This window comes from Rhipicephalus microplus, unplaced genomic scaffold (assembly GCF_043290135.1).
Source record: "Rhipicephalus microplus isolate Deutch F79 unplaced genomic scaffold, USDA_Rmic scaffold_14, whole genome shotgun sequence".
Classification (NCBI taxonomy): Eukaryota; Metazoa; Arthropoda; class Arachnida; order Ixodida; family Ixodidae; genus Rhipicephalus; species Rhipicephalus microplus.
In genome coordinates, this window is record NW_027464587.1 from 17974382 (window position 1) to 18000601 (window position 26220).

The following is a 26220-nucleotide window of genomic DNA, read 5'->3' on the forward strand; positions in this document are numbered from 1 at the left end:
ACTTATAAAGGGGTCACTCACACTGCGGTCAGACACCCTGTCACGTCACAGGAGTACGGCATGCTGAGTTTCGGTCCACTCTGCCCATTTCGGTGGAGCAACTTTTCCTGCTCCTCAAAGTCACTCCCACTCTGAATTCACTCCGACTCCCTCATTGGAACACTTGGCTCCCGCCCTCACTCTTGCAATTGGAACACATAAGAGTGTTCAGCAGGGATCAATACTTGGCCCACTACTATTTTTACTGTACATAAATGATTTGCCTAACCACCTATTACAAATGAAAGCTTTCCTTTACGCAGATGACACGACATTCCTTGCTAGCTATCGGACACTGCTCTTACATCGAAGTTAAACACTGAACAATATTTTATCACGGTGTTGTCTTAATTTGTTGAAAATAAACCCCAATAATACTTCATCTATGCGTTTCCATTCCAGTTACAGAACACCAGAAATCCTTCTCGCTGTCAATCATGAATCTAATGTCATTAGTGGAGTTGATGAATATTAATTTCTTGGTGTTACATTAGACTCAAACTTCAGAGTTTGCGAAACACATCACCCATCTGAAGCGCGAACTTGCTCCTGGTACTAGAATTTCAATATAAGCTAGGTACTATTCCAGCAAACCTACACTGCTAATCACTATAATATTGCTACATGCATGTTGACATTATGTTGCTGCTGCTGGTTTGAAATATATTTCATCCACAGCCTCGTCATACGGCGTCTCTCTTTCGTAACATATTATGTGGAGGTGCGGGATGACTGTTTCATTCACAGTCATCTGAACTACTGCATTACGTCGTGGGTTACCACTTATCCAGCACATATAGCACCGCTACAACATTTACAAAATCAGGCCATCTATATGCTAACCTTCAACTCATTCAACTGCTGTGTTTCAGACATGCTTCATAATGACAGAATCATTTCGATTTCATTTTATTTACCAGAAAATAATCTGGAGACACACCTGGGCAAAAAGCTGTCACAGCAGCTTCACAAAGGCTCAGGGTCCCTTACATGGCAATAGCACATATATGACAAATGTCAACAAGTGTTTTTACATGGCACTCACATCGAAAGCATTAAACATATACATCAGCATACATTACACATACACATAAAATGTAACAATAATACTTCGTACAAAAATGAAGAGTAGTGTGTTATTATAAAAATAAAAAGTGGTCGCGCAGATGTTTTTCATTTAATGCGGTTGTGTGTTTGTACCGGTTGAGTATGGTCCGAATATTATGAGCTAGTGATTGCAGGCTGTAGTTGTTCCGGGATCAAGGCACCTTCCATACTTCAGGGTTGCGTGTGTGTTTAGTGTTGTTGTACGGTTCTAACTTAGCTAGTGATGTAAAGTAATTTTTAACATTTTGGGATGAGAAATACATTTTTTCTAATAATCTACATTCATACAGCCTGTCAACGTGGTGTAATTTGTGTTTGAGAAAAATACCACGTGTGGCTGAAAGTCTATCAACATTTTAAATAGAGCAGACAATTTTCTTTCGAATTGTGGGCATTCATCCCACCAATGAAAGAAGACATAACGGGGACAGAAAAAATCTGTTTTAAATATTTCTACGCACTTCCCAGAGGAACCGCTGCATGATTAGACACTTCACCCTGTATCCTTTTTACTGCGACACAAAACAGGAGAGTAATGAAGGACAGTAGATGGTCCCTTTAGTGCTTAAGAGATGATTTAGGGCAGAGCAGTAAGGCTCATTTTTTTCTCAATATAGAACGAATGACTCTCCTACAAGCATAATGAAAGAGTATGATATAATACTCCGACACTTAAACTTTGAAGAGAAACACACAGGCTAAAATTTATTTTCCAATTCAAAAACAACTATTCCTCTCTCAATCCACAGGCTTATGTGACATCGCTTGCAGCATGTCAAACACGGCATTGTCACGATTTTTCTTTCTGACACCATATAAGGCCAGAACTAGCCTTTTCAAATTTTCTTTCTTTTCACGCACCATCGCACCATATCCGACTGGAATAGCTTGCAGTTATCCAACTAATAAGTGCAGATTCCATTGAACATAATTCCACTTGATGTATTGCCATTGTCATGTTGACTAATTCTTCATTTCTTATTTTTATTTTCAAGTGTCTTGCAGGGCATAAGCAACTGTTCGTGTGCATGAAATGTGTTCTTGCTACTGTTATTTGCTTCGGACGTTAATTTCTTGGTATTGTTATTTGTATTCCTTCAGTTGTAATTGCTATTCATGTATAGATATCTTGATGTATTTGCCTTCCTGCTTGAACCAAATAGTGTCTGCAGTATTCTATAATTAAAATATAAAAAGTGGCTTTATTATTTATTAAAAGAAATAAAACAGCCATATTTACATGAAAACAAGAGAAAAATTGGGAAAAACACACTGGAGTCTATATAGGGACAAAATTATAGTACGTGCGTTGCTTGTAAAAGTACCATGCTTGTAATCAGCCAAACATTTTTAAATTACTGGTGTATTGTTGCATTCAAGAGTCTGAAAAACAGCATGTCAACGAAAATGTGCTATATTTTCTGAAAAAAAAAAAATTCATTCTAATCCCATTCTATTCCATAGAAAAGTGCACTTAATTCCAATCCTATTCCATTTATGGGTCGCGAAAATGCGGAATGATTCCAGATTCATTCCAATGCTGCAGTGGCAACTCTGCAACACTGATTTAAACTAATGAACAACCCTCCTCCAGTAAACATATTTTTAGGGAGCTATTCTAGTTAACACTTATCAAACTAGATTTGCAGCTAACAATAATTTATTACTGTCATTAGTCCACACTAACTATGGAAAACATTTCGGTCGTTTCACATCGCTATTGACCTGGAACAGTCTTCCTCTTCACATTAAGCATTCATTGATTGATTAGTATGTGGAGTTTAACGTCCCAAAACCACCATATAATTGTGAGACGCTGTAATGGAGGGCTCCAGAAATTCCAACCACCTGGGGTTCTTTAACATGCACCCAAATCTGAGCACATGAGTCTAAAGCATTTTTGCGACTCTGCCGTAGCCGGGATTCGATCCCGCGAGTAGCTCAGCCACTAGACCACCGCAGCAGGGCTCTCGTTGAAGTTAAGCAGTCTTCAACGTTAGCTTTATTTATGAACACATTATTCACATTTTGTCTTGATACCTTGGAATTATGCGATAAGCAATATCTACACCTGTTCACATTTATGGGCTTGTAATAGTGCCAAAGCTACGCATATTTCTTTCTTTGATCGTTGCTATGTTTGTTTAATCATTTAATCAATATTTTCCGGGTGTTTTCTTTATCTTTTTAATGTTATTGACAAAATTTTTGTTGTACTTATATTTGTTGAAGTATGACTATCTTTAGTTTGTATTACATTTATTTGTATAACTTATTCCACATTGTATACAGTGTTGCATTTTACGCTTACTTATTTCACACATCTTCAGACAGGAGGTCCCCCTTCAGCTAAGTGCTCTGAGACCGCCTGTTGTGTGTAAGCATGTATGTTTTATATGAAAGTAAATAAACTGAAACTAACCTGCTCAGTCTCCACCAATGAAAATTCACATTATTTCCGCAATAAAAATGCAGTGCATTGAGAAGATGGACTAGTGGTGGAAGTACGTGGGAGGTGCCCAACGGGGACGCTTCACGCACTTTCGTCGTCCGAGCCCCAGAAGTTCCACGTGGGCTCCCTAGTGTCGGCGGGGACTCCTAGAAGGGCCCCGACGGCGTCCACACCATGCAGGTGGACGTTGGCACGCACCGCCCGCGGCTTCAAGTAGCGCACCAAGTCGCGCACCTCGGCGAGCGACGCGTGCGTCGAGTAGCAGAGCCGATGCAGGTCGTCGGCGATCGTCTCCACGAGCCGGCTGGGTGCCACCCGGTGAGAGAACCACATTGCCGATGGCTTAACCGTCACGCAGGCTGGCCCCAGGTCGCAGTCGCAGTCCGCGTGAATGCGCGTCGTCTCCGCATCCAGGGTCAGGCACTTCACCACGTCCACAACGCCGGCGTAACGTGACATCTGACCGCGCATGACGTGAATTTTGACGCCAAAGGCCAGCGCGAGCGACGCGAACAACGTCTCGTAGCCGAGCTTCGCACCTGGAAGCCTCAGTCGCAGCGACCAGCCGGCGTCGAACTTTGGTGCGAACAAGTCCACCAAGGCCCGCTCGCTCTCCTGTCGCGTGGGGACATAGGCCGCGTCGGGTCGGCAGAGCGTCGTGTCCACGTAGGCCGTGTCGATGGGCTTCACGCGGCCGGCGTCGCAGTGGAGGGACGTCAGAGTCGAGGCGCGGCCGACGTCCAGCCTGAAGTCGCCCGTGTAGAGGATGGTGCCCCCAGCGCCTTCCAGAAGGAACATCACAGATCCCGCGCAGTGATTTGCGGGTATCGTGGTGACAACCACGGCGTACTCGCCCGCGGCTCCGTCGGCCGGCACGGTGATCGTGGTGGGCGCATCGAGCGGCAACGCCGAGAGGCGGCTGCGGAGCCAGGAGTACTTCGGTTCGTTGAGCAGCAGTCGACACGACACCGCAGATGCGTACAGCCTGACGTCGCGTCTGCTCCGCAGTCGTCTTCGAAATCCGCAGCCGTCGAGACCCTGCATGTGGTCGCGGTGGCAGTGTGACAGCAGGAACGCCGTCGAATGCACGTTGCGTCCGTCAAAACGGTCCACGGACAACCGTTCGTACTCCACCAGCGTTCCTCCAAACGTGCTCATCTCACGCTCCACACGAAGAGCCGATGTCATTCATGAAGCAACTTCGCAAAAGTAGCGATTTTCAGTGCGCGAATTCACTCGCAGCGAAAAAAAGGCCAGTTCGCTCACGCCGCAGCGGTCCGCGGCGCGCTTCCAAAAACCTACCAGTTTAAAGAACGGAAACTGTAGTTTGGGCCAGGCCTCGGAAACTCTCAAGTTCAAGTGCTCACCTGTAGGGGACGCAAAAATCAACCGCGGCGCGTTTCTGCTTCAAACACCCAGAGTGCATTTACTAAACTCTCTCGTCACTCGCGCTATTGCACTTTCTTGTAGAGGCGCCTTCATCGAGGCCAAGTTTTATTTTAAAATGATCAAACGCTACACGTTTGCGTACTGCTACACATAAAAACATTTTGTTCTTCTAGCAAGTAGTTTTTCTTAAACATGTGCTGCGTCATTAACTTTTTTTTAATAGTTTTTGCTCCAGCTGACTCAATGTCAGCAGCAGCCTATCGACATCATTATCATCATTTCAAAGTTTGCGGCGGCCAACGGTTGCGACGGTAGCTAACGGCTCGCGGTACGTTCGGATGTGTCTCGGACTGTTTCGTTTCGCTGTAAATATTTCGAGCCTCTGCCGACCTACACACTCTTTCTCATTCTGTTTATTTGACTCGTTCAAATGCTTTCGCGAAGGGATTTCGAGTGACTTTCGGGGAACGAAGCGACCGTTGAAGCTTTCATCGGATGAACACCCGTTGCAAGCCTGGGCCGGTGAGTAGAAACCACTTCAGTTTTTTAAGGATGGTTGCTTGCGGGGCTAGTTGGTTCATTTCAACATATGTAGTTTTTTTTGCCAATGCCTGCGTAGGTGGCAGCGCATTGAAGTATCAAATTTTAAAATTGTTGAACGTCTCAATCTGTAACTGGATAAAACGTGTGTTACTTGCGGCGTGCATGGCTTCACGTAGGAACGAGTCGCTAACTCAATAGTTAATTCTGAAATTCTATCATCAGGTACACCAACCAGGCCGTTGTGATAAAAGAAGGCAAATAAATCACTGTCCCCTCGCATGTGTCTTCTTAGCTAGCCCATATATTAGTGCAAAAAACCTACTAGTTAATAATTTATTGAAGTCGCGTTTGAGAAACATCACATAATTATGGGTCTAGTTTTGCTATAGTGTGACAGAGGAAGCGTCACATAAATGAGAAATACTTCTTTTTCTGCCACAGCCTCTTGGCCCACCTGACATGAAAGCAAATGTGTACAATGGGCAAGAAACCTGCTACGTGACATCCCTTGTGAAGAAGCAGCCTTGAGTGATATACGTGTTATGAGGTACCACTACATATATGTATAAAATACTGCTGTTTACTAATTAACTGAGTTTATTTGTTTACTTTGAAAAATTTCATGCATTGATATCTGGTGATGTTACTTGTTTTTCCAGACTGCCATGTAAAGACAGGATGACTACCCCCGAATGTCCACTCTGCAAGCACGTTGAAACATCTGAATGTCCACTACAACAGGTCATCTCTAACCTCGCACATGTAATGCTGTGTTTGTGAATGTTTTACCGAGCATATCGTGGAGAGGAGCTTTAGATTGGCTACTAGCATTGCCTGCCTACCGTGGCATGGAATCTACACTTCAATAATGTTGAAACTGTTTCACTATTAGTTAGATTGTGTGGCACTGCTGAGCTCAACAACACACTGTTTGATCCCAGCCACTGTAGCCATATTTTGATGGGGGTGAAACGTTAAGACGCTTGTGTGCTTAAGGGTCTGTTCGATTCGCCTGCACCACATGATCCATTTTACAAAATGCTGCACCTCGCCATTCGTTTCAGCCTGCGCAGCAATGGCATCTTCTAAATCTTGCCATTCATTTCAAAAAGCGCAGGAGAGGTACAGCACCAAAACTATTTCATGACTTTCCGGTACCTTCAGCTCTGACGGCGCTGGTTTGGTGCAGCCGCTCGCACAGCTTAACAAACAACATAGCATTAGACGTAGGTGCTGTACCCACCCCTATAAATTCAGCATGTTTTGCCAAGATGTTTGCACCTCATTAAATTAAGCGAACAAAAATAAGGATTCCACCTTGTCGGCACCTTGTCATTCACTTGTGATGCCGCACTGCTGAACTCCTGCCGCACAAGTTCTGAACTTCTCGTGCACAGCTGTGAACCAGTTCGGATTGGTGCAGGTGAACTAAACTGACCCTTAAAAGATGGAAGCTGGAAAATATGAAAAATATGTTAACATAAGGGGTCAAAGCAAATGTTTCGACAAGCAGTCTTGTCTCCTGTGAGCCTACAATGTCATTTGTTTGAACGCCTGGAAGCCACAATCAACCTGATTTGCCCACTACTGTACGACTCACGATTACTTCATAGTTGGCATGTGAATTGTCGGAAATTATTAATTGCACTACATAATGAACACACCCACAGTGATGGGCATTAACAGGCTTTCCGACATTTAGTTGTGCCTTGTGACAGTTTACCAACAACGCCCAGAACTGTTTTGTCCTAGTTAACTGTGTTTAGCTCATACAAGTTTACAAAAAGATGCACCAAAGCTCATGAGACTGCACTCAATTGCTTTAGCTTTGCACATATGTTCAATGGGCTCCTAAAATAATAAAACATAAAGGTGATGAGCAGTTGCAGCACAGCTTCCTCAAAGACGTGAATGATGTCGTAAACAGCAAGATTGTGTTCATTGGATGTTACTGTTCTTTTTTTTTTTTTCGTATAGCAGAGAAGCGTCCCAGATTTCTTTGAGCACACCTGCTTCTGTTTAAATTAAATTGTCATAACAATAGTGTGTACCACTATATAATGAAATTCGGTGCACTACCGTCATGAAAAAAATCTAGGAAATAGCACAGGTAGTTGAAACATACACGATCTCGACTCATCCACAGCCACACTGCAAGATAGTACGTATTTCAAGTCCTAACCTCTAAATGTTGCAGAAAGAAAACATCTTCAGCTTTCAAGCACAAGTATACTGAAAAAGTAAACACAATAACAAGTGTGTAATAAATGTGACCTTTATTGATCCAGTATTTGGACAGATTCACATGATGTACCACCAATTGATTTCAGGAGTGCTTGCTTGCAAGAGAGTGCTCAAGTTCTATCGATATGTCTATGCTAAAAAGAGGTTGTGCTCAGGGCTAAGCAGATAGTGTACTGTAAGAGCACCGACAAAGATGTACAAACAACAAAAATTGTACAACGCATTCCTAAAGCCTATTTTCTTAGAATTGGGCCTTTTCGACCTGTAAGCACACACCTCATAACTGTTCCTTTAGCATACATGTTCGCTGCATACTCAGCAGACCGGTCATTACTTGCGACGAGAAATTCTAGCTGTAGTAACTGTGTAACTCAACCCTAACAATAGATCTATCAAGCCTGAAATATTATTAGGCCCTTCATCTAAATACATATTACCTATGATATGGGCTCACGGCTGAGAATTAAAACTAGTGCCTATGCTGTCGACACGACGCGACATTGCACAATTGTGAAGTACTCAATGTAGCATTGCAGAGCGATAAAAATTCAGAACTGCACGCATCCGCAATTGGTTATTTAACAAATTTAGCAAAACTACATTGCTCTCACTGCGCGAGCTATCTATCGGCAATGTGCAAGCTTCCTTCCCGATTCCACATCATGCATTCACTTCACTTCAAGATAAACACTACAGGGCGAGCGCCGCATCTGACAGCAGAATCGGACTTTTGTCCTGAAGCCGCGCTATTAAACTCGAGCGCCTCAACACAATGGGAGCGACATTCATTCAGTGATTTCGATGTTCAGTTATATGCATATGCTTGTTAGCTTTCAAAAGTCTTTACACGTGGGTTGAAAGCTTTCGATATGTATGAGTGACTTGTTTTGTTCGGGGTATCCGACCGTATACATTGATTGTACCGGCTTGGACACTCGCAATAAACGATGCAAACCTTACTTGATTGACGTTGTTTTTGCCAGTCGAAGCCAGCTAGGTCCCCTGGCGATAATTACAGACGCGAAACGCGATTGGGCAACGAAAAAAAAAACAGAGGAAGCGAGCAGCGCGAACCAACCGCAAACCCCCCACCTGCAGCAAAAAAAAAAAAAACGCGTCTGTTTATTGATGATGATAATACTTCTAGCGCCTTCTCGCAACACCACCTAGACAATTGACAAGGCCCCTTAAGGGAGAGCGTGACGTCACGCTAGTTGCCCACCTGCACCCACGGCCGTCGTCCCCACTCGTTCTCGTTATATCTGCTGTGGGCACTTATTGAAAGCCGGTGTTTTTTTTTTGTTTTTTTTTTTTGTTCCTGCACGGTCTGCATTTGTTTACGCCTGCTTTTACACTTTAGTGATCAAACTGTAATAGTCAGAAATGCATTTGTAGAAGTGGTTTTATTAGGACGAAAGGCTAAAACCATCCTACCTCATTTCTTCTCCAAGGTTTTGATTTTTCTGTCAGCTGCCTTTTTTTGTGCGGTGCTTTGGATGGTGTCATTTCGAACTCTACAAATGTTGTTCAGAGCGACATTTGTTGCAACACGCACTACATGCCGCACGATAGTCTCAGAGGTATGGCCATTTTCACAAGTCTCTAGCTCAACATCTCCTAGCAGTCATGGGGTAATGGAGCTTACAATGCCACGTTGGTTGTTCGTCGCGAGGAACGCCTTTGCATTTTTTCCCTTGGTGAGCTTTTCGACAACAAGCGTTGTCACATGCACCATGTGCACAGTACATCGCTGCGGAAACTTTAAGCTTCCTCTTGACAAGTTGTCAATTATTGTGTTACCTTCCACATCTATGTTCCTGCTCTCGAGGACGAGCACGCTGCTGCAAAATGCGCATGACAGCTTCTTCAGAGCTGAATGAGCACAATATCCAGCAATATAAGCAACGACCTCCATGTCATGCTATGGGTTGGAAATTTCATCATTTGAGATCTGAACAGACAAGTTATGTTGCGATACTTCTGTGTCACTTTCTCTGCTGATGTCTGGCTGCGGAAGCATCAGCAGCTTTTGCAGACGAATTTTCTTTTCAGACTCCAGAAGCTGCCTCACGGAAACATGATATTGTGCACCAGCAAGCTGACGGTAGCGACCGAAGCGATCTTCAAGAGTGTCAGTTTGAAATTTTCCCAGCAAGACATACTTGAACTTCAGTTCTTCTAAACAGTACCGCGACAGCTCAACAAGGGAGTAGCAAGTGAGTCTCAAAGCAGAATGTGTTTCCCTTGTCAAGCAGCCACGGCTCATGTTGACGCTGCTCCAAGCATCCAGCCAGTCTAGCATGCCACTAAGGAAAACCAGCTGTTGATCCACCGTAGAATTCAGTGGATTTTGAAGGGTGTTGTTCATTTAGCGACCTTTCGAAGGGGTCTTTACGTTGACGATTTTCCATTACGTCGATATGATGTTTATGAAGAGAGCTGTTGAACTGGCACATGTGGTTTCAAGGGCATCGCCACGCGTCTCAAGTGCATTTGATACAAACGGATTAATGACGTTTAACACCAACTTTACATTTTGTCTCTTCATAGGTGTTGGATTGATTGCCTTGGAATTTAGCTTGTAGCCAAGCTTGAGAAGCGATGTCTGCTCCTGTGCATACAGCTGCCGTACGGCTTCAAATGATGCTGCTTTTATTCTGGGCGGCCCGTTGGGCAATATTCCTGACAGGCTCACTTCAGGAAAGTAAAAGCATATTCCTTCGTTTTTTTTATTCGTCCAGTTGTTCCTGATGCATTTCAGTATGTGCACAGGGTCTACGACATAAAACAGAGGCCGATGTTGTCGGCTGTATGAGGATATACAATGCTTACTTCCTGTTTCTCTGAGAAAAACGACATCATTTTCCGGTTGAGGGAATTGTTGTCGGTAATTACAGCAATGACCCTGAGGCCCATAGATTCCACTTCTAAAATTACTTTCTTGCAGAACTCATGTAGAATTTCGGCGGTCATTTTAGCAACAGGAAGAGTGTGAAGCACATCTTTGTTTGATGACAAGAGCGACTGAAGCATGAAAACATGAGCGGTTGTGGCTGCCTGTTGAGAATTGGCTGCAGATCCAACTATGCTGCCCCCTTAATAATCGAAGTATGGCTTGATATGAATTTCATCAACCATTAGCGTCACCGTCTTTTCGTTCGGCGGCATGCACTTCACTCTTTCTCGAATGTAGGAGAGGAAGTTCGCTTCGTTTTGCTCCTTCAGTGGATCGCCTCCATACTTGGAACAAACGCGGCGCAGGGTTGAAGGATGGGGTAAAGTCAACGTCGACGCTGATCTGGCAAAGTTATAGGCATGCGGAGATATGGAGTGCAGGATGCTAGAAAACACTAATGTTTTAGCACTGTAGCGACGAATGGGGGCAGCGAGTGCGAGAGCTATTTGCTCATTTGGCAAACGAAACAAAGCACTGTGTTCTTCGGTCGTGTCACTGTCTTGGGACAGCTCATTCAATAAGGAGCCGATATGCTGCAACACTGACGCTGTTTTCGGCGAACTTGCAACTTCAGGTGTCTCAGTCATGTGGTTTTCCAGCTGCTGGAGCAGTGAGACGCGCACTGCGTCTGGAACTGCACCTCCGCAAGGTAATGAAACCAGCTTGATCATACCTGCTGAGACTGCAAGTGAGAGATCAGCAAGCACAGTGACGGAAAACCTCACGTGCGGTGAAGGATTATCTTCGATGCGGAGAAACATCACACAACGATCGTTGGCCTTGATGGTCCAGAAATCATTACTGCATACAGCAGAAAGCTTGCCTCTTAAGTGTTCGAAAGAGGACACAGCATTTCTCTCCTCTTCACTTTTTTTTTTGCGCATATAAAGTCCTTAATCGCTTTGCTCAAGGCCTCGTCTTCCACTCGAGCTCGTTTCGAGACAGGAGATTCTCGACGATTGCGATTCGTGCTCAGGTAGGACGGACAGTTCGGAAACACTGATGGTATAGCATCTGACACTAGGCGCACCCTCTCGCTGTCGACTGTCAATGTCCGTCCCGACGCTGCGTCGAAATGTGACAGCTTTGTGATAAAGTCAGCCTCGAGGAAGTGGAGTTCACAGACCTGCGCCAAGCATAACAGTGACTTCATTACTTTCATACGAAACGGGCTAATGGGAACTTTGACACGAGCCTGAGTATTTCTGTTCTATTTTACCGCACTGCCCTACCTGAAGCGCGACAAAACTACCATCACCACTCACGATACTCGCTCCGTTCAACAGTAACAGAGCCAGAATGCCAGTAATGCGATAGAGCCGGTAAGACAACAAACTTCAGCAGTTTCTCACCTTGGAGTGTATGCTTGGTGTGAAATCCTTTCGCGGAATGGCTTTTATCCAAGACTTCTTCCGAGCTTCATCCCTGGGGAATGCGAAAACACGCACTTTGGAACCACTGTCATGATTGCAGCGGCACCCGGGAACACAACAACATCCCATGTCGCACTGATCGATGTGTAATCACATACTCACAAATACAACACCAATAAAATAGGACACGTGGGAACGGACGAAGACTCAGAACAGTGCGATGCAGCACCAAGCCTAACGCAGTCTAACCAGCGAAGCAGGTAGCGATGAAAGGCAAACCTGTCGTGGCTTGTCCGCCGTTCGGGGTAAAAAAGTGCGCGGGGTGACCAACACCACCACCTGAGCGACGCGTCCTTGGCCACTGGACAATCGGTGATATGCCCGGGGAGGGGTTGAGGCTGCCACCCAGGATCCAGCGAAGGACGACTCTTGCGACGCGTCTCACGAACAAGTAGAAGATGCGTTTAATTTACATATTTGCAAGAGAAGTACATTGCAACGAGAGCGTACAGACGCGCCTTTCCGTCACAAGGGTCCAGAGTGAACTCGAGACGAGCGGGCCAGCGAAGTCCAGAGAGAGAGCACAGCGCACTCCCGACACGCTCCTTTTATAGCCGTCCGTGCACGCGCTAGGCGCCCACTGTGTGTCCCAGCGACACTGATGTGCATTTCCTGCGGCGCACACAGACACCTCCCACGTTCCTGCAGGACGCGGACAGCGTTTGACCGTTACGCCAATGAGCGTCTTTTGCAAGCCACCTCCTTGCTGTGCCGGTCATAACATCGAACAACTAGCGTGACAGATGCCGTCTGGAGAGAGTGGTATGAACGGGCCTTGTGAATAGTCTAGGTGGTGTTGCTTCTCGCCTCGCGGTATTGCAGTTCAATACGCCGCCGCTACGTATTTGCATGTTATTTTGATACAACAGCCCAAAGGTACAGTTTCCGTTCTCTAATCTGGTAGGTGTTCTGAGTTTGAGCTGTTGTGTTAAAATAAGATGCAAATACATAGCGGCGGCGTACTGAACTGCAATACCGCGAGGCGACATGGTGCTGGTAGTACTATCATCATCAATAAAAAGGCACTTTTTTTTGTTGCAGGTAGGGAGGCTCGCGGCTGGTTCGCGCTGCTCGCTTCCTCCGGTATTTTTGTTTTCGTTGCTAAATCGCGCTTCGCGTCTGTAATTATCGCCAGGCGACATAGCTGGCCTCGACTGGCAAAAACAACGTCAATCAAGTAAGGTTTGCATTTTTTATTTGGCAAAAACAACGTCAATCAAGTAAGGTTTGCATTTTTTATTGCGAGTGTCCAAGCCGGTACAACCAATGTATACGGTCAGGTCCGAACTAAACAAGTCACTCATACACATACATATTGAAAGCTTTCAACCCATGTGTAAAGAGTCTTGAAAGCTAACAAGCATATGCATATAACTGAACATCGAGATCGCCGAATGAATGTCGCTCTCATTGCATAGCGGCGTTCTAGTTTAATAGCGCGGCTTCAGGACAAAAGTCCGATTCTGCTGTCAGATGCGGCGCTCGCCCTGTAGTGTTTATCTTGAAGTGAAGTGAATGCATGATGTGGAATCGGGAAGGAAGCTTGCACATTGCCGATAGATAGCTCGCGCAGTGAGAGCAATGTAGTTTTGCTAAATTTGTTAAATAACCAATTGGGGATGCGTGCAGTTCTGAATTTTTATCGCTCTGCAATGCTACATTGAGTACTTCACAATTGTGCAATGTCGCGTCGTGTCGACAGCATAGGCACTAGTTTTAATTCTCAGCCGTGAGCCCATATCATAGGTAATATGTATTTAGATGAAGGGCCTAATAATATTTCAGGCTTGATAGATCTATTGTTAGGGTTAAGTTACACAGTTACTACAGCTAGAATTTCTCGTCGCAAGTAATGACCGGTCTGCTGAGTATGCAGCGAACATGTATGCTAAAGGAACAGTTATGAGGTGTGTGCTTACAGGTCGAAAAGGCCCAATTCTAAGAAAATAGGCTTTAGGAATGCGTTGTACAATTTTTGTTGTTTGTACATCTTTGTCGGTGCTCTTACAGTACACTATCTGCTTAGCCCTGAGCACAACCTCTTTTTAGCATAGACATATCGATAGAACTTGAGCACTCTCTTGCAAGCAAGCACTCCTGAAATCAATTGGTGGTACATCATGTGAATCTGTCCAAATACTGGATCAATAAAGGTCACATTTATTACACACTTGTTATTGTGTTTACTTTTTCAGTATACTTGTGCTTGAAAGCTGAAGATGTTTTCTTTCTGCAACATTTAGAGGTTAGGACTTGAAATACGTACTATCTTGCAGTGTGGCTGTGGATGAGTCGAGATCGTGTATGTTTCAACTACCTGTGCTATTTCCTAGATTTTTTTCATGACGGTAGTGCACCGAATTTCATTATATAGTGGTACACACTATTGTTATGACAATTTAATTTAAACAGAAGCAGGTGTGCTCAAAGAAATCTGGGACGCTTCTCTGCTATACGAAAAAAAAAAAAGAACAGTAACATCCAATGAACACAATCTTGCTGTTTACGACATCATTCACGTCTTTGAGGAAGCTATGCTGCAAGTGCTCATCACCTTCATAATTTATTATTTTAGGAGCACATTGATTATATGTGCAAAGCTAAAGCAATGGAGTGCAGCCCTGTGAGCTTTGGCACATCTTTTTGTAAACTTGTATGAGCTAAACACAGTTAATTAAGACAAAACAGTTCTGGGTGTTGTTCATAAACTGTCACAAGGCACAACTAAATGTCGGAAAGCCTGTTAATGCCCCTCACTGGGGGGGGTTCATTTAGTAATGCAATTAATAATTTCTGACAATTCACATGCCAACTACAAATTGATCGTAAGTTGTACAGTAGTGGGCAAATTTAGATTGATTCTGGCTTCCAGGGGTTAAAACAAATGACATCGTAGCCTCGCAGGAGACAAGACTGCTTGTCGAAACATTCGCTCTGACACCTCATGGTGATAGACATTTAATACCCCGCAGGGGCACCTGTGCAAGTAGGCGTTTGGTGTGTAGCGACGCCACGGACCCGAGCTAACGGGGGAGTTTTGGCTCCCTCCCACGCCTAGCCATGCGTGGCTTTGCCGTGTCCGGGGAAAAGGGGATCCTGGGGGTTGAGCCAACGCTGAACATGCTTTTCTATGGAAAAAAGCAACCCCCCTTTCTACGATGATCGGTCCCGTAAAAGGGGTCGCACCGAAGCAAATAGAAACCTTCTTACTAAAGAGAGCGATTACACGAAATTCTTTGTTGTAACGTCATTGACTAAAACTAAGATTCAGGACATATCACCATTCCCGAATGCAAAAGCAATCAAAGAATGCATTGGAAGCAATTACAGTGCAAAAAAATGAATTCAGGAGATCTCCTCATAGAAGTGAAAAACAAAGAACAAAGTGACAAAATTAGACACCTTGGAAAAATCGGACAACATGAAGTCCGTGTAACTGCTCACCGATCTCTCAATTACACGCGAGGTGTAATATCCGACAATGAACTGCTCAAGTGCACCGACGCTGAAATTGAGGATGCTTTAGCGGATGAAGGTGTACTTGCCGCACGAGCAATCATCATCTGTAGAGATAAGAAAGAAACCCGCACAAGGAATGTAATACTAACCTTCGCAAGCACAACGCTTCCTGCTGCTGTTAAGGTAGCGTATCTTTACCTACGTGTGAGGCCCTACATACCTAATCCTCGCAGGTGCTTCCAGTGCCAGAGGTTCGGGTACGGGTCTCATTCATGTCGTGGTAATCCAACCTGCATGAAATGCGGCCAGAATGAACATGAAGATGGCGAGTGCACCAACGCTTTAAACTGTGTAAACTGCAAGGGGGCCCCATGCAGTGTACTCACTCTTCTGCCCAGAATGGCAAAAAGAAAAGGACATACACTGAAAACCAAAGAAAACATATCGTATCCAGAAGCGTTCAAGCGAGTGGTTCTTGCCCAAAAGGGCACCTATGCTGAAGCGGTGCGAAGGGGGAAGGCACCGCCGACGGTCTTTGTAGGCACACAGGTCGAACTCCAGGACCTAGTGGCCACGGTTTGTCCCCCAGACAAGAGCGAAAAAAAGGCACCAAGTGCCTTTTTTCAGGGGGCCCCAAAGCCTCGACCAGTGTTGGTGCCAGCCAACCTAATGTCGAGGCAAAAGTGGTCTCAACAACGGTGCCGAGTAGCCAGCCTCCCTTAAGGAGGCCAGCATTCTCGCCGGGCACCAACACTGTTGAGCACCCTGGTGGTGCTAAGTCCATTGACGTCAGTCCATTGGACACTGAAAGCCTGACAGACCCTGCTTCAACTAGCAGGGCGATCAGGCAGCCCATCATCCCTCCCTGCAAAGGAGGAAAAGGGAGCCGAAACAGACTTTCGGCCCCACAAAAAAAGAAATGACGAAGCACACGAATAGTGTCGCTTTTTAGCTTATGCACAACTAACCCGAAATACTAAATTTTATACACATCATTTCACGTAATGGCATACATCATCCATTGGAACTGCAGAGACATGACACGAAACTTGAGCGACATTGAGGACATATTTAGAAGCTTCTCTCCTGTAGCATTATGCTTGGAGGAAACGAATCTGGGACCAAAAACATGATTGATTTCTGGGGTTTAACGTCCCAAAACCACGATATGATTATGAGAGACGCCGTAGTGGAGGGCTCCGGAAATTTTGACCACCTGGGGTTCTTTAACGTGCACCCAAATCTGAGCACACAGGCCTACAACATTTCCGCCTCCATCGGAAATGCAGCCGCCGCAGCCGGGATTCGAACCCGCGCCCTGCGGGTCAGCAGCCGAGTACCTTAGCCACTAGACCACCGCGGCGGGGCATGGGACCAAAAACACCAAAATACTAAAAGGTTACACTGTTATATGTCGCGACCGCTCGCAAAGCAACCGGCTGTTGGGCGGCGTCGCCATTGTTGTCCAAAGTGGTATTGCGGTGAGAGAAGTTATAGTTAACAGTTTTATTGAAACGGCTGCAGTCACCATGTTATCACATGAAGCTATCACTATTTGTTCCATATACATTCCACTTCATACACATTTTACTGTAAAAGATCTAGAATTGATCGCAGAACAGCTACCTAAACCTTTTTTAATGGCAGGAGATTTCAATGTGCACAACATACTATGGGGTAGTGTAAAGACAGACATTAGAGGGCAGGTAATTGAAGAATTTATTCTTACTAACAATGTGTGTCTTTTAAACACTGGATCACCAACATATATGCACAGGAACCATGAGTTGCTTGGATTTGGCACTGTGCTTTAGCTCAGTGTTTGCCGACTTTACATGGGAAATAATAAAAAATCCTTACGACAGTGACCATCTACCGTCGATTGTAAAACTAACATTAGCACTTTCGACCATACGCTCTCGACCACCGCGTTGAAAGCTTCACAAAGCTAACTGGCCTTTGTTTACACAGAGAGCTAATCTACAGGCTGAGTTCTCTGAACACCTAACAGTAGAGGAAATAAAAGACAAGTTCAATTGCACACTGTCTGCGGCAGAGCAAGCTATTCCCCAGTTTTCAGGACTAGTGGGAAGAAAGCTAAAGCCATGGTGGACGAGTGAGTGTGCAAAAGCCAAAAAACTACAGAATAAAGCATGGTGCAACTTCCGTAGGTACCCCACATGTGACAACCTCCTTGCGTTCAAACAAGCTAAAGCAAAAGCACAATATATTCGTAGAAATGCAGAAAAATCGTCCTGGCAGAAGTACATATCTACAATCAATAGCACAACCACACCCAAGAAAATGTGGAACCAGGTTAGAAAATTCAGCGGCGACTATTCTTCATACGCGATATCCATACTTACAGACCCAGGCACACAGACATCTCTAGAAAAGCAGGCGAACATTTTAAGCGAACACTTTTACACTATATCCAGTTCCACTAATTGCACGCCATCCTTCCTGGCATACAAACAGACAACCGAAAAACAAAAACTACCCGTAACCGGTGGCCTAGATGAGCCGTACAACGCTCCCTTGACACTCCAAGAGTTAAGCACAGTGCTTTCGGCGGGAAAAAAGACAGCAGTCGGTCCAGACAGAATTCATTACGCAATGCTCGCGCACCTGTCTAAAGCTGCCGTGCAAACATTATTAAAGTTTTTTAACATGATTTGGAAGACTGACAAAGTGCCCACAAAATGCAAAATGGCAACCATAGTAACATTTGTAAAGACTGGAAAACCACCAACTTTACCGGGTAGCTATAGACCCATAGCACTTACAAGCTGTATGGCAAAAGCATACGAAAGCGTAATAAACAGAAGACTAACATACACCCTTGAAGTAGACAACCTACTAGATGATCATCAGTGTGGGTATAAGAAAGGCCATTCAATGATCGATCATCTTGTTCGTCTCGAACACACAGCGCGTGAGGCCTTCTTGCATAGCCAACACTGCCTAGCAGTGTTTTTTGACCTGGAGAAGGCCTACGACACCACGTGGAGGTACGGTAAATCTCGACCTGGCAAATCTCGGAATACGCGGAAGAATGCTTAATTGCCTCTCTGACTTTCTATCAAACCGACACTTCCAGGTTCCGTTGGGCTCCACACTATCGCGGGTTTTTGTCCAAAAAAATGGTGTGCCGCAGGTTTGCGTGTTGAGCACTACACTGTTCGTAGTCAAAATGAATTCAGTTAATGAAGTAATCCCACCTTCCATCATGCACTCATTATATGTTGACGATCTTCAGATAGCATGTCGGGCCTCAAGCATATCTACATGTGAAAGGCAGCTGCAGGTAACCATCAACAAACTGACCAAATGGGCAGATCAAAATGGCTTTCACTTTTCTACCCAGAAAACCGTTACCCTACTTTTCTCACAAAAGTGCGGCTTGTATCCGGACCCTGTTCTTAAAATCAACAACAGTGTACTGCCACTCAAGTCAGAACACCAGTTCCTAGGCCTAGTCTTTGACAGGAAACTAAACTTCGTTTCTTACATGAATTACACAAAAAAGAAAGCAAACAAAGCACTCAACATTCTGAAAATACTATCGTGGAAACACTGGGGTGCCGATCGAGTCTGCCTTTTACGCATATACCGCTCGATCGTGCGCAGCATACTTGACCACGGCAGCGTTATTTACGGTTCAGCCAGAAAATCTTACCTCAAACGTCTTGACCCAATACATCATCATGGATTGCACTTGGCGACTGGAGCGTATAGAGCCTCACCTGTCCAGAGCTTATATGCTGAGAGCAACGAGCCGTGCCTAGAAAAAAGAAGAGCGCTACTTACTGTATCCTATGTTTTAAGAACCAGATCGAAACCAAGCCACATATGTCACACTATTGTCTCTCACATCGGTACCAGAATACAATACAGCAACAGACCGCACACAATAAGACCACTTCTCCTGCGCTTTGAAGAAATATGTCTAGACTACAAAGCACCGAATCAGGCACTAAGGGTGGTCCGAATGCCGGAAAGACTGGCTCCACGGTTGGACTTTTCGCACTACACTAACTTTGCCTTAACTCATCTAAGAAAGAAGGAAACTCCACGGGAACAAATTATCCAGGATTTTTTAGCCGTACAAGAAAAATATAACACACAGTCTGAATACTACACTGATAGATCAAAAACACAAGAATATGCAGGAAGTGCTGTCATATCAAAACACTCAGAAACATGTATAAGACTGCCACCATTCGTATCTATCTTCACAGGAGAAGGATATGCTCTCTTGATTGCTCTCGAAGAAATTTTATCAAGAAGTCACAAAGCCGTCATATACACCGACTCACTTAGCACATTAAAAGCCCTACATTTAAGGTCGGAAAACGAACCGTTTCTTGGGGACATTTTACAGAAGCTAGAAAGAGCTGAGAAAAATGGCAAGACAATCCGGCTTGTATGGGTGCCGAGCCATGTTGGTATCCCAGGAAACGAAAAGGCAGACAGGGTAGCAACAAGGGCAAGTCATCAAAGCATAGCAGAAATAAGGGCACCATTCAGAGACTGTTTCAACAGTTGTCGGACAGCCTTTAGGGCAAGATGGCAAGAAGAGTGGTAGGCTCAAGTGCATCATCATCATCATCAGCCTGACTACGTCCACTGCAGGACAAAGGCCTCTCCCATGTTCCGCCAGTTAACCCGGTCCTGTGCTTGCTGCTGCCAATTTATACCCGCAAACTTCTTAATCTCATCTGCCCACCTAACCTTCTGTCTGCCCCTAACCCGCTTCCCTTCTCTGGGAATCCAGTTAGTTACCCTTAACGACCAGCGGTTATCCTGTCTACGCGCTACATGCCCGGCCCATGTCCATTTCTTCTTCTTGATTTCAGCTATGATATCCTTAACCCCCGTTTGTTCCCTAATCCACTCTGCTCTCTTCTTGTCTCTTAAGGTTACACTTACCATTTTTCTTTCCATTGCTCGCTGCGTCGTCCTCAATTTAAGCTGAACCCTCATTGTAAGTCTCCAGGTTTCCGCTCCGTAGCTAAGTACTGGCAAGATACAGCTGTTATATACCTTCTTCTTAAGGGATAGTGGCAACCTACCTGTCATAATTTGAGAGTGCTTGCCAAATGTGCTCCACCCCATTCTTATTCTTCTAGTTACTTCAATCTCGTGGTTCGTCTCCGCGGTTATTACCTGCCCTAAGTAGACATAGTCTTTTACAACTTGAAGTGCACTATTACCTATCTCGAAGCGCTGCTCTTTTCCGAGGTTGTTGTACATTACTTTCGTTTTCTGCAGATTCATTTTAAGACCTACCCTTCTGCTCTCCTTGTCTAACTCCGTAATCATGAGTTGCAATTCGTCCCCTGAGTTACTCAGCAATACAATGTCAACTGCGAAGCGCAGGTTACTAAGGTACTCTCCATTAACTCTTATCCCTAACTGTTCCCATTCTAGGCTTCTGAAAACCTCCTGTAAGCATGCGGTAAATAGCATTGGGGAGATTGTGTCCCCCTGCCTTACAGCCTTCTTGATTGGTATTCTGTTGCTTTCTTTATGAAGCACTATGGTAGCAGTTGATCCCCTGTAGATTTCTTCCAGAATGTTTATATATACTCATCGACACCCTGATTGCGCAGTGCCTGCATGACGGCTGATATTTCTACTGAATCAAACGCCTTCTCAAGTGCATAACAAGCTTCAAACTATCAAGCCTATTTTACAAGAATAGAAGTCTTGCAATCACCAAAAGCGCTTCATCGAAGTAACACTATGCCGCCTGCGTATAGGTCATACTCACCAAACCCACAACTATTTGTTGCGCGGAGAAGATCAGCCAGAATGCGAACATTGAAAGGAACCTCTGACTATCAACCATATTTTAATAACATGCCCAGTCATTGAAAAAATGTAGACACATTTATTTTAAACAGTTTTACAGAACACAAGCACCTCTACACCCAATGTTAATACTATCAAAAAATGCACCCATCCCCATACAGGATGCTTAATCGACGTAGCGCGTTTTGAAACATAGGAAAAGGGAAGGGACAGGATGTTTTTAGGTTTCTAGACGCCGTAGGTCTTCTAAACAAACTGTAAACAGAAATCTGTTTTTCACCTCGCATTTTAACCCTATTATCATAATCACCCAGTGTCTGGCGCATCATAGCCATTGTTGCTTTTGTGCCATAAAACCCAACGTAACTAACTTTTAATACTTTCAAGCTTCCAACTTTTAAGGGTAAGTTTAGTTCACCTGCACCAATGGGAACTGGTTCACAGCTGTGCAAAAGTTCAGAACTTTTGCAGCACGAGTTCAGCAGTGCGGCATCACAAGTGAATGACAAGGTGCCGACAAGGTGGAATCCTTGCTTTTGTTCGCTTAATTTAATGAGGTGCAAACATCTTGTCAAATCACGCCACATTTGTAGAGGTCGGTGCGGTACCTATGTCTAATGCTACGTTGTTTGTTAAACTGCGCGTGCGGCTGCACCAAACCAGAGCCGTCAGAGTAGAAGGTACAGAAAAATTATGAACTAGTCTTGGTGCTGTACCTCTCCTGTGCTTTTTGAAATAAATGGCACAATTTAGAAGATGACATTGCTGCACCACTGAAACGAATGGCAAGGTGCAGCACTTTGTAAAATGGATCATGTGGTGCAGGCGAATCGAATAAACCCTTAAGCACACAAGCGTGTTAGCATTTCACCCGCATCGAAATATGGCCACTGTGGCTGGGATAAAACCTGTGTTATTGAGCTCAGCAGTGCCATACAATCCAACTAATAGTGTTACAGTTTCACCATTATTGAAGCGTAGATTCCATGCCACGGTAGGCAGTCAATGATTGTAGCCAATCTAAAGCACCCCTTCACGATATGCTCAGTAAAACACTCACAAATACGGCATTGCATGTGTGAGGTTCGAAATGACCTGTTGTAGTGTACATTCAGAAGTTTCAACATGGTCGTTCAGAAGTAGCCATCCTGTCGTTGCATGGCAGTCTGGAAAATCAAGTAACATCACCAGATATCAATGCATAAATTTTTCCAAAGTAAACAAATCAACTCATTTAATTAGTAAACAGCAGTATTTTATACATATATGTAATGGTACCTCATAACACGTGTATCACTCAGGGCTGCTTCTTCTCAAGGCATGTCATGTAGCAGGTTCCTTGCCCATTGTACACAGCTGCTTCTATGTTAGGTGGGCCAGGAGGCTGTGGAAGAAAAAGAAGTATTTCTAATTTATGTGACACTTTCTTTGTCATACTATAGCAGAACCACACCCATAATTATGTGATGTTTCTCAAACGCGACTGCGGTAAACTATCAACTCGTAGGTTTTTTGCACTAATATATGGGCTCGCTACGAAGAAACACGCGAGGCAGCAGTGATGTATTTGCCGTTTTTCATCGCAACCGCCTGATATGTGTTATCTGGCGAAATAATATCAGAAAGAATTATTGAGTCAACGACTCGTTCCCACGTGAAGCCACACCGCAAGTAACGCACGTTTTTCCAGTGACAGAGTGAGACGTTAAAAATTTTAAAATTTACTATTGCAATGCGCTGCCACCGTGTGACGCCTACGCACTCATTGGCAAAAAAACTACATATGTTGAAATGAACCAACTAGCCCAGCAAGCAACCGTCCTTAAAAACTAAAGTAGTTTCTACTCACCGATCCGGGCTGCGACATTACATTCCAGCACCGTTCCATGGATGGATGGATGGATGGATGGATGTGGCTGTACCCTTTAGATCGGGCGGCGGCTAACGCCACTTAGCCGTAATACTTAGTGAACTATTAGATTTATCTTTTTTTTTCCTTTGAATAGTGAGATTGAGCATTCGTACTTTGCAGTGAAGGGTTTAATTTTCACTCGTGCCTTGACTTTAGCCGCCAATCAGATGACCTCCTTCTAGTTAAGTCTACCCGCTTAAAGTCTATTTTGCCCTCCCTGTCCCTAAACCCCAGTGCTTTGAAAAACTCTGCGCCATCATCCTGAACTACAGGGTGAACTCTTTACAAAACATTATCAAGTGTTCGGCAGTTTCTTCTTCCTCTCCACACGCACTGCATACTGTGTCTACCCCTTCGTATTTGGCCCGATAGGTCTTGGTTCGCAATACTCCCATCCTGGCCTCAAACAGTGGTGAACTACCCCGAGTATTATCATAGATCCTTTCTTTGGCAATTTCCTGCTTAAAAGTTCGATAGATCTCTAGTGCGGACTTCTTAATCATGCAAATTCTCTATATGTCAGTCTCCGTTTCCTTCACTTTCTTCTTAACCGATAGTTCTTTTTGGTTTGGCCACCTGCTGTTTTGTAAGTATTTACCAGTCAATTTCCTGGTTTGCTTCCTCCATTTTGTATCGACATTCTTCATGTGCAAGTAGCCAAAAACCTTCCTAGCCCAACGCTCCTCCCCAATTTCTCTCAATCGCTTCTCAAATTTTATCTTGCTGCTAGCTTCCCTGCCCTCAAATGATGTCCATCCCATATCACCTTGTACTCCCTGATTTGGTGTATTCCCGTGAGCTCCTAAAGCAAGCCTACCTATTCCACGTTGCTTAATTTCTAATCTTGCTTGAACTTCTGATCTCATGCACAAGACCGCATTGCCGAACATCAGCCCAGGAACCATGACCCCTTTCCAAATTCCTCTCACAACATCATACCTATTGTAATTCCACAGTGCCCTATTTCTTTCATCACTGCTGCATTCCTGTTACCTTTAGTCATCACGTATATTTCGTGTTTCCTTAGGTACTCGGTCCCATTGCTTATCCGTACGCCCAGATATTTGTATTTATCTGTTGTCTCTAGCGTGACTTCCTGTATTCTAAGCTCACTACCTTCATTGTCATTGAAAATCATGACTGCTGATTTTTCCTTACTGAATCTAAATTCTAACCTATGTCCCTCATTACCGCAGATGTCCATCAATCTCTGCAAATCTACCTTGTTGTTGGCCATTAGCACTATATCATCTGCGTACATTAATGCTGGTAGTGCCTGATCAATGAGTTTTCCTTGTTTGACTGAAGAGAGGTTGAAACCAAGTCCACTTCCCTCTAATTTGGCCTCTAATCCTTGTAGGTACATCATGAATAACAAGGGTGACAGTGGACACCCCTGCCTAAGTCCCCGTTTTACCTCTGCAGGCTTGGATACCTGTTTTTCCCACTTTATAAACTACCTTGTTACCTTTAAAAGATTAGTGACTACATGTTCCACGCCTAGTGTGTCCAGTATTCTTCACAATTCCTCTTGAACCACGCTATCGTACGCTCCCTTGATATCCAAAAATGCTAGCCACAGGGTCCTGTGTTCCTTTTCTGCTATTTCGATGCACTGTGTCAGCGAGAACAGATTGTCTTCCAACCTCCTGTGTTTCCGAAACCCATTCTGCTGTTCCCCCAGCACCCCCTCATCATCTATCCATACCTGCAGTCTTTCCTTTATAATTTGCATCGCCAGCCTGTAGACCACTGATGTCACTGTTATAGGACGGTAGTTGTTTATGTCATCTTTGTCCCTCTTTCCTTTATAGATCATGCTCATCCTGCTAAGTTTCCATCCATCAGGGACTTCACCATTGATTATTGTTCTGCTCACTGCCTCTCTCAAAGTGTGTTTAGACTTCGGACCCAAGGTCTTTATCAACATAATTGGAATGCCATCTGGGCCTGTTGATGTACTACTTGGAACCCTCTTCTCAGCCCTTTCCCACTCTCATTGTGAAAATGGAGCCATTGATTGTGGAACTTGATCCATCCCTGTCTATTGTGGTGCATAAGGCACTTCTTTGTTGAAATTTTTCTGTCACCCTTGTTCTTATATATTCAATAGCTTCGTCCCCTTCTAGCCTAGCACCTTGAGCTGTAGTTATAAACCTCTGCTCTAGGATTGTTTCATTTCTTAGGGAGTTAAGATGGTTCCAAAATTTCGCAGCTGCCTTTCTATCCTTTTTATGTACTTCTGCCAGCCACTGAGCACCCTTTCTTCTAATCTTTTCATTGATCAGGAGGGATGCTTTCCTTCTAGAGTTTAGAAAGATTTCCCATTTTCTTTCAACATCATCTGTCGGTTCACCCCGTTGCTTAGCATGTCTGTGTTCACTAGAGGCTTCCTGACGTTTTGCTATGGCTCTCTTAACTTCCTCATCCCACCAACTTTTGGGTTTGTGTCTTCTTTTCCGGGGTGACTTGTTACGCGTCTTAGCAAGCTCTAGCCCAAACAGTCTAATTAGATTTGTGTACGTCCACACATTCTTATTATCCTCAGTGATTACTTTCTCAATTTGTTTAGTAGCAATTTGTATTTGCCTTTCTGAATGAAAATTTTCCTGTAGTTGCTCATCTTGTCTCCTTCCCACTTTCACCGCTCTTCCAAAACTTAGCTTGATACGTTTGTGATCATTACCCAAACTTCTGGAGCCACATTCATCTATGTGCATTCCCCCGAGCCTATCACGCATCTCATGTGACATCAGTGCGTAATCTATCGTTGACTGCAGCCTTCCTACCTCCCATGTTATTTGCCCTTCACACTTCTCGATACTGTTGCAAATGATCAAATCATGCCTTTCACACATATCCATGATCA

General features: G+C 44.4%; 1 protein-coding gene and 1 long non-coding RNA gene across 2 annotated transcripts; one reads left to right on the plus strand and one right to left on the minus strand.

The window, feature by feature from the left end:
• Positions 1-932: 932 nt before the first annotated feature.
• Positions 933-4940, minus strand: Snm1 (DNA cross-link repair protein snm1). The gene has a single exon (XM_037431996.2). It carries the CDS (start codon positions 4784-4786, stop codon positions 3680-3682), a length of 1107 nt encoding a protein of 368 aa, XP_037287893.1. The 5' UTR covers positions 4787-4940; the 3' UTR covers positions 933-3679.
• A 358-nt stretch (positions 4941-5298) lies between these two features.
• On the plus strand, positions 5299-9419 carry LOC142784498 (uncharacterized). Its single transcript, XR_012888652.1, has 3 exons — positions 5299-5509; positions 5972-6077; positions 6190-9419. It is a non-coding gene; the product is annotated as an uncharacterized LOC142784498 (long non-coding RNA).
• The last annotated feature ends 16801 nt before the right edge of the window (positions 9420-26220 follow it).

Coding starts and splice junctions, on each gene's coding strand:
- Snm1 (XM_037431996.2), bottom strand. CDS start 4,786: ATGACATCGGCTCTTCGTGTGGAGCGTGAGATGAGCACGTTTGGAGGA.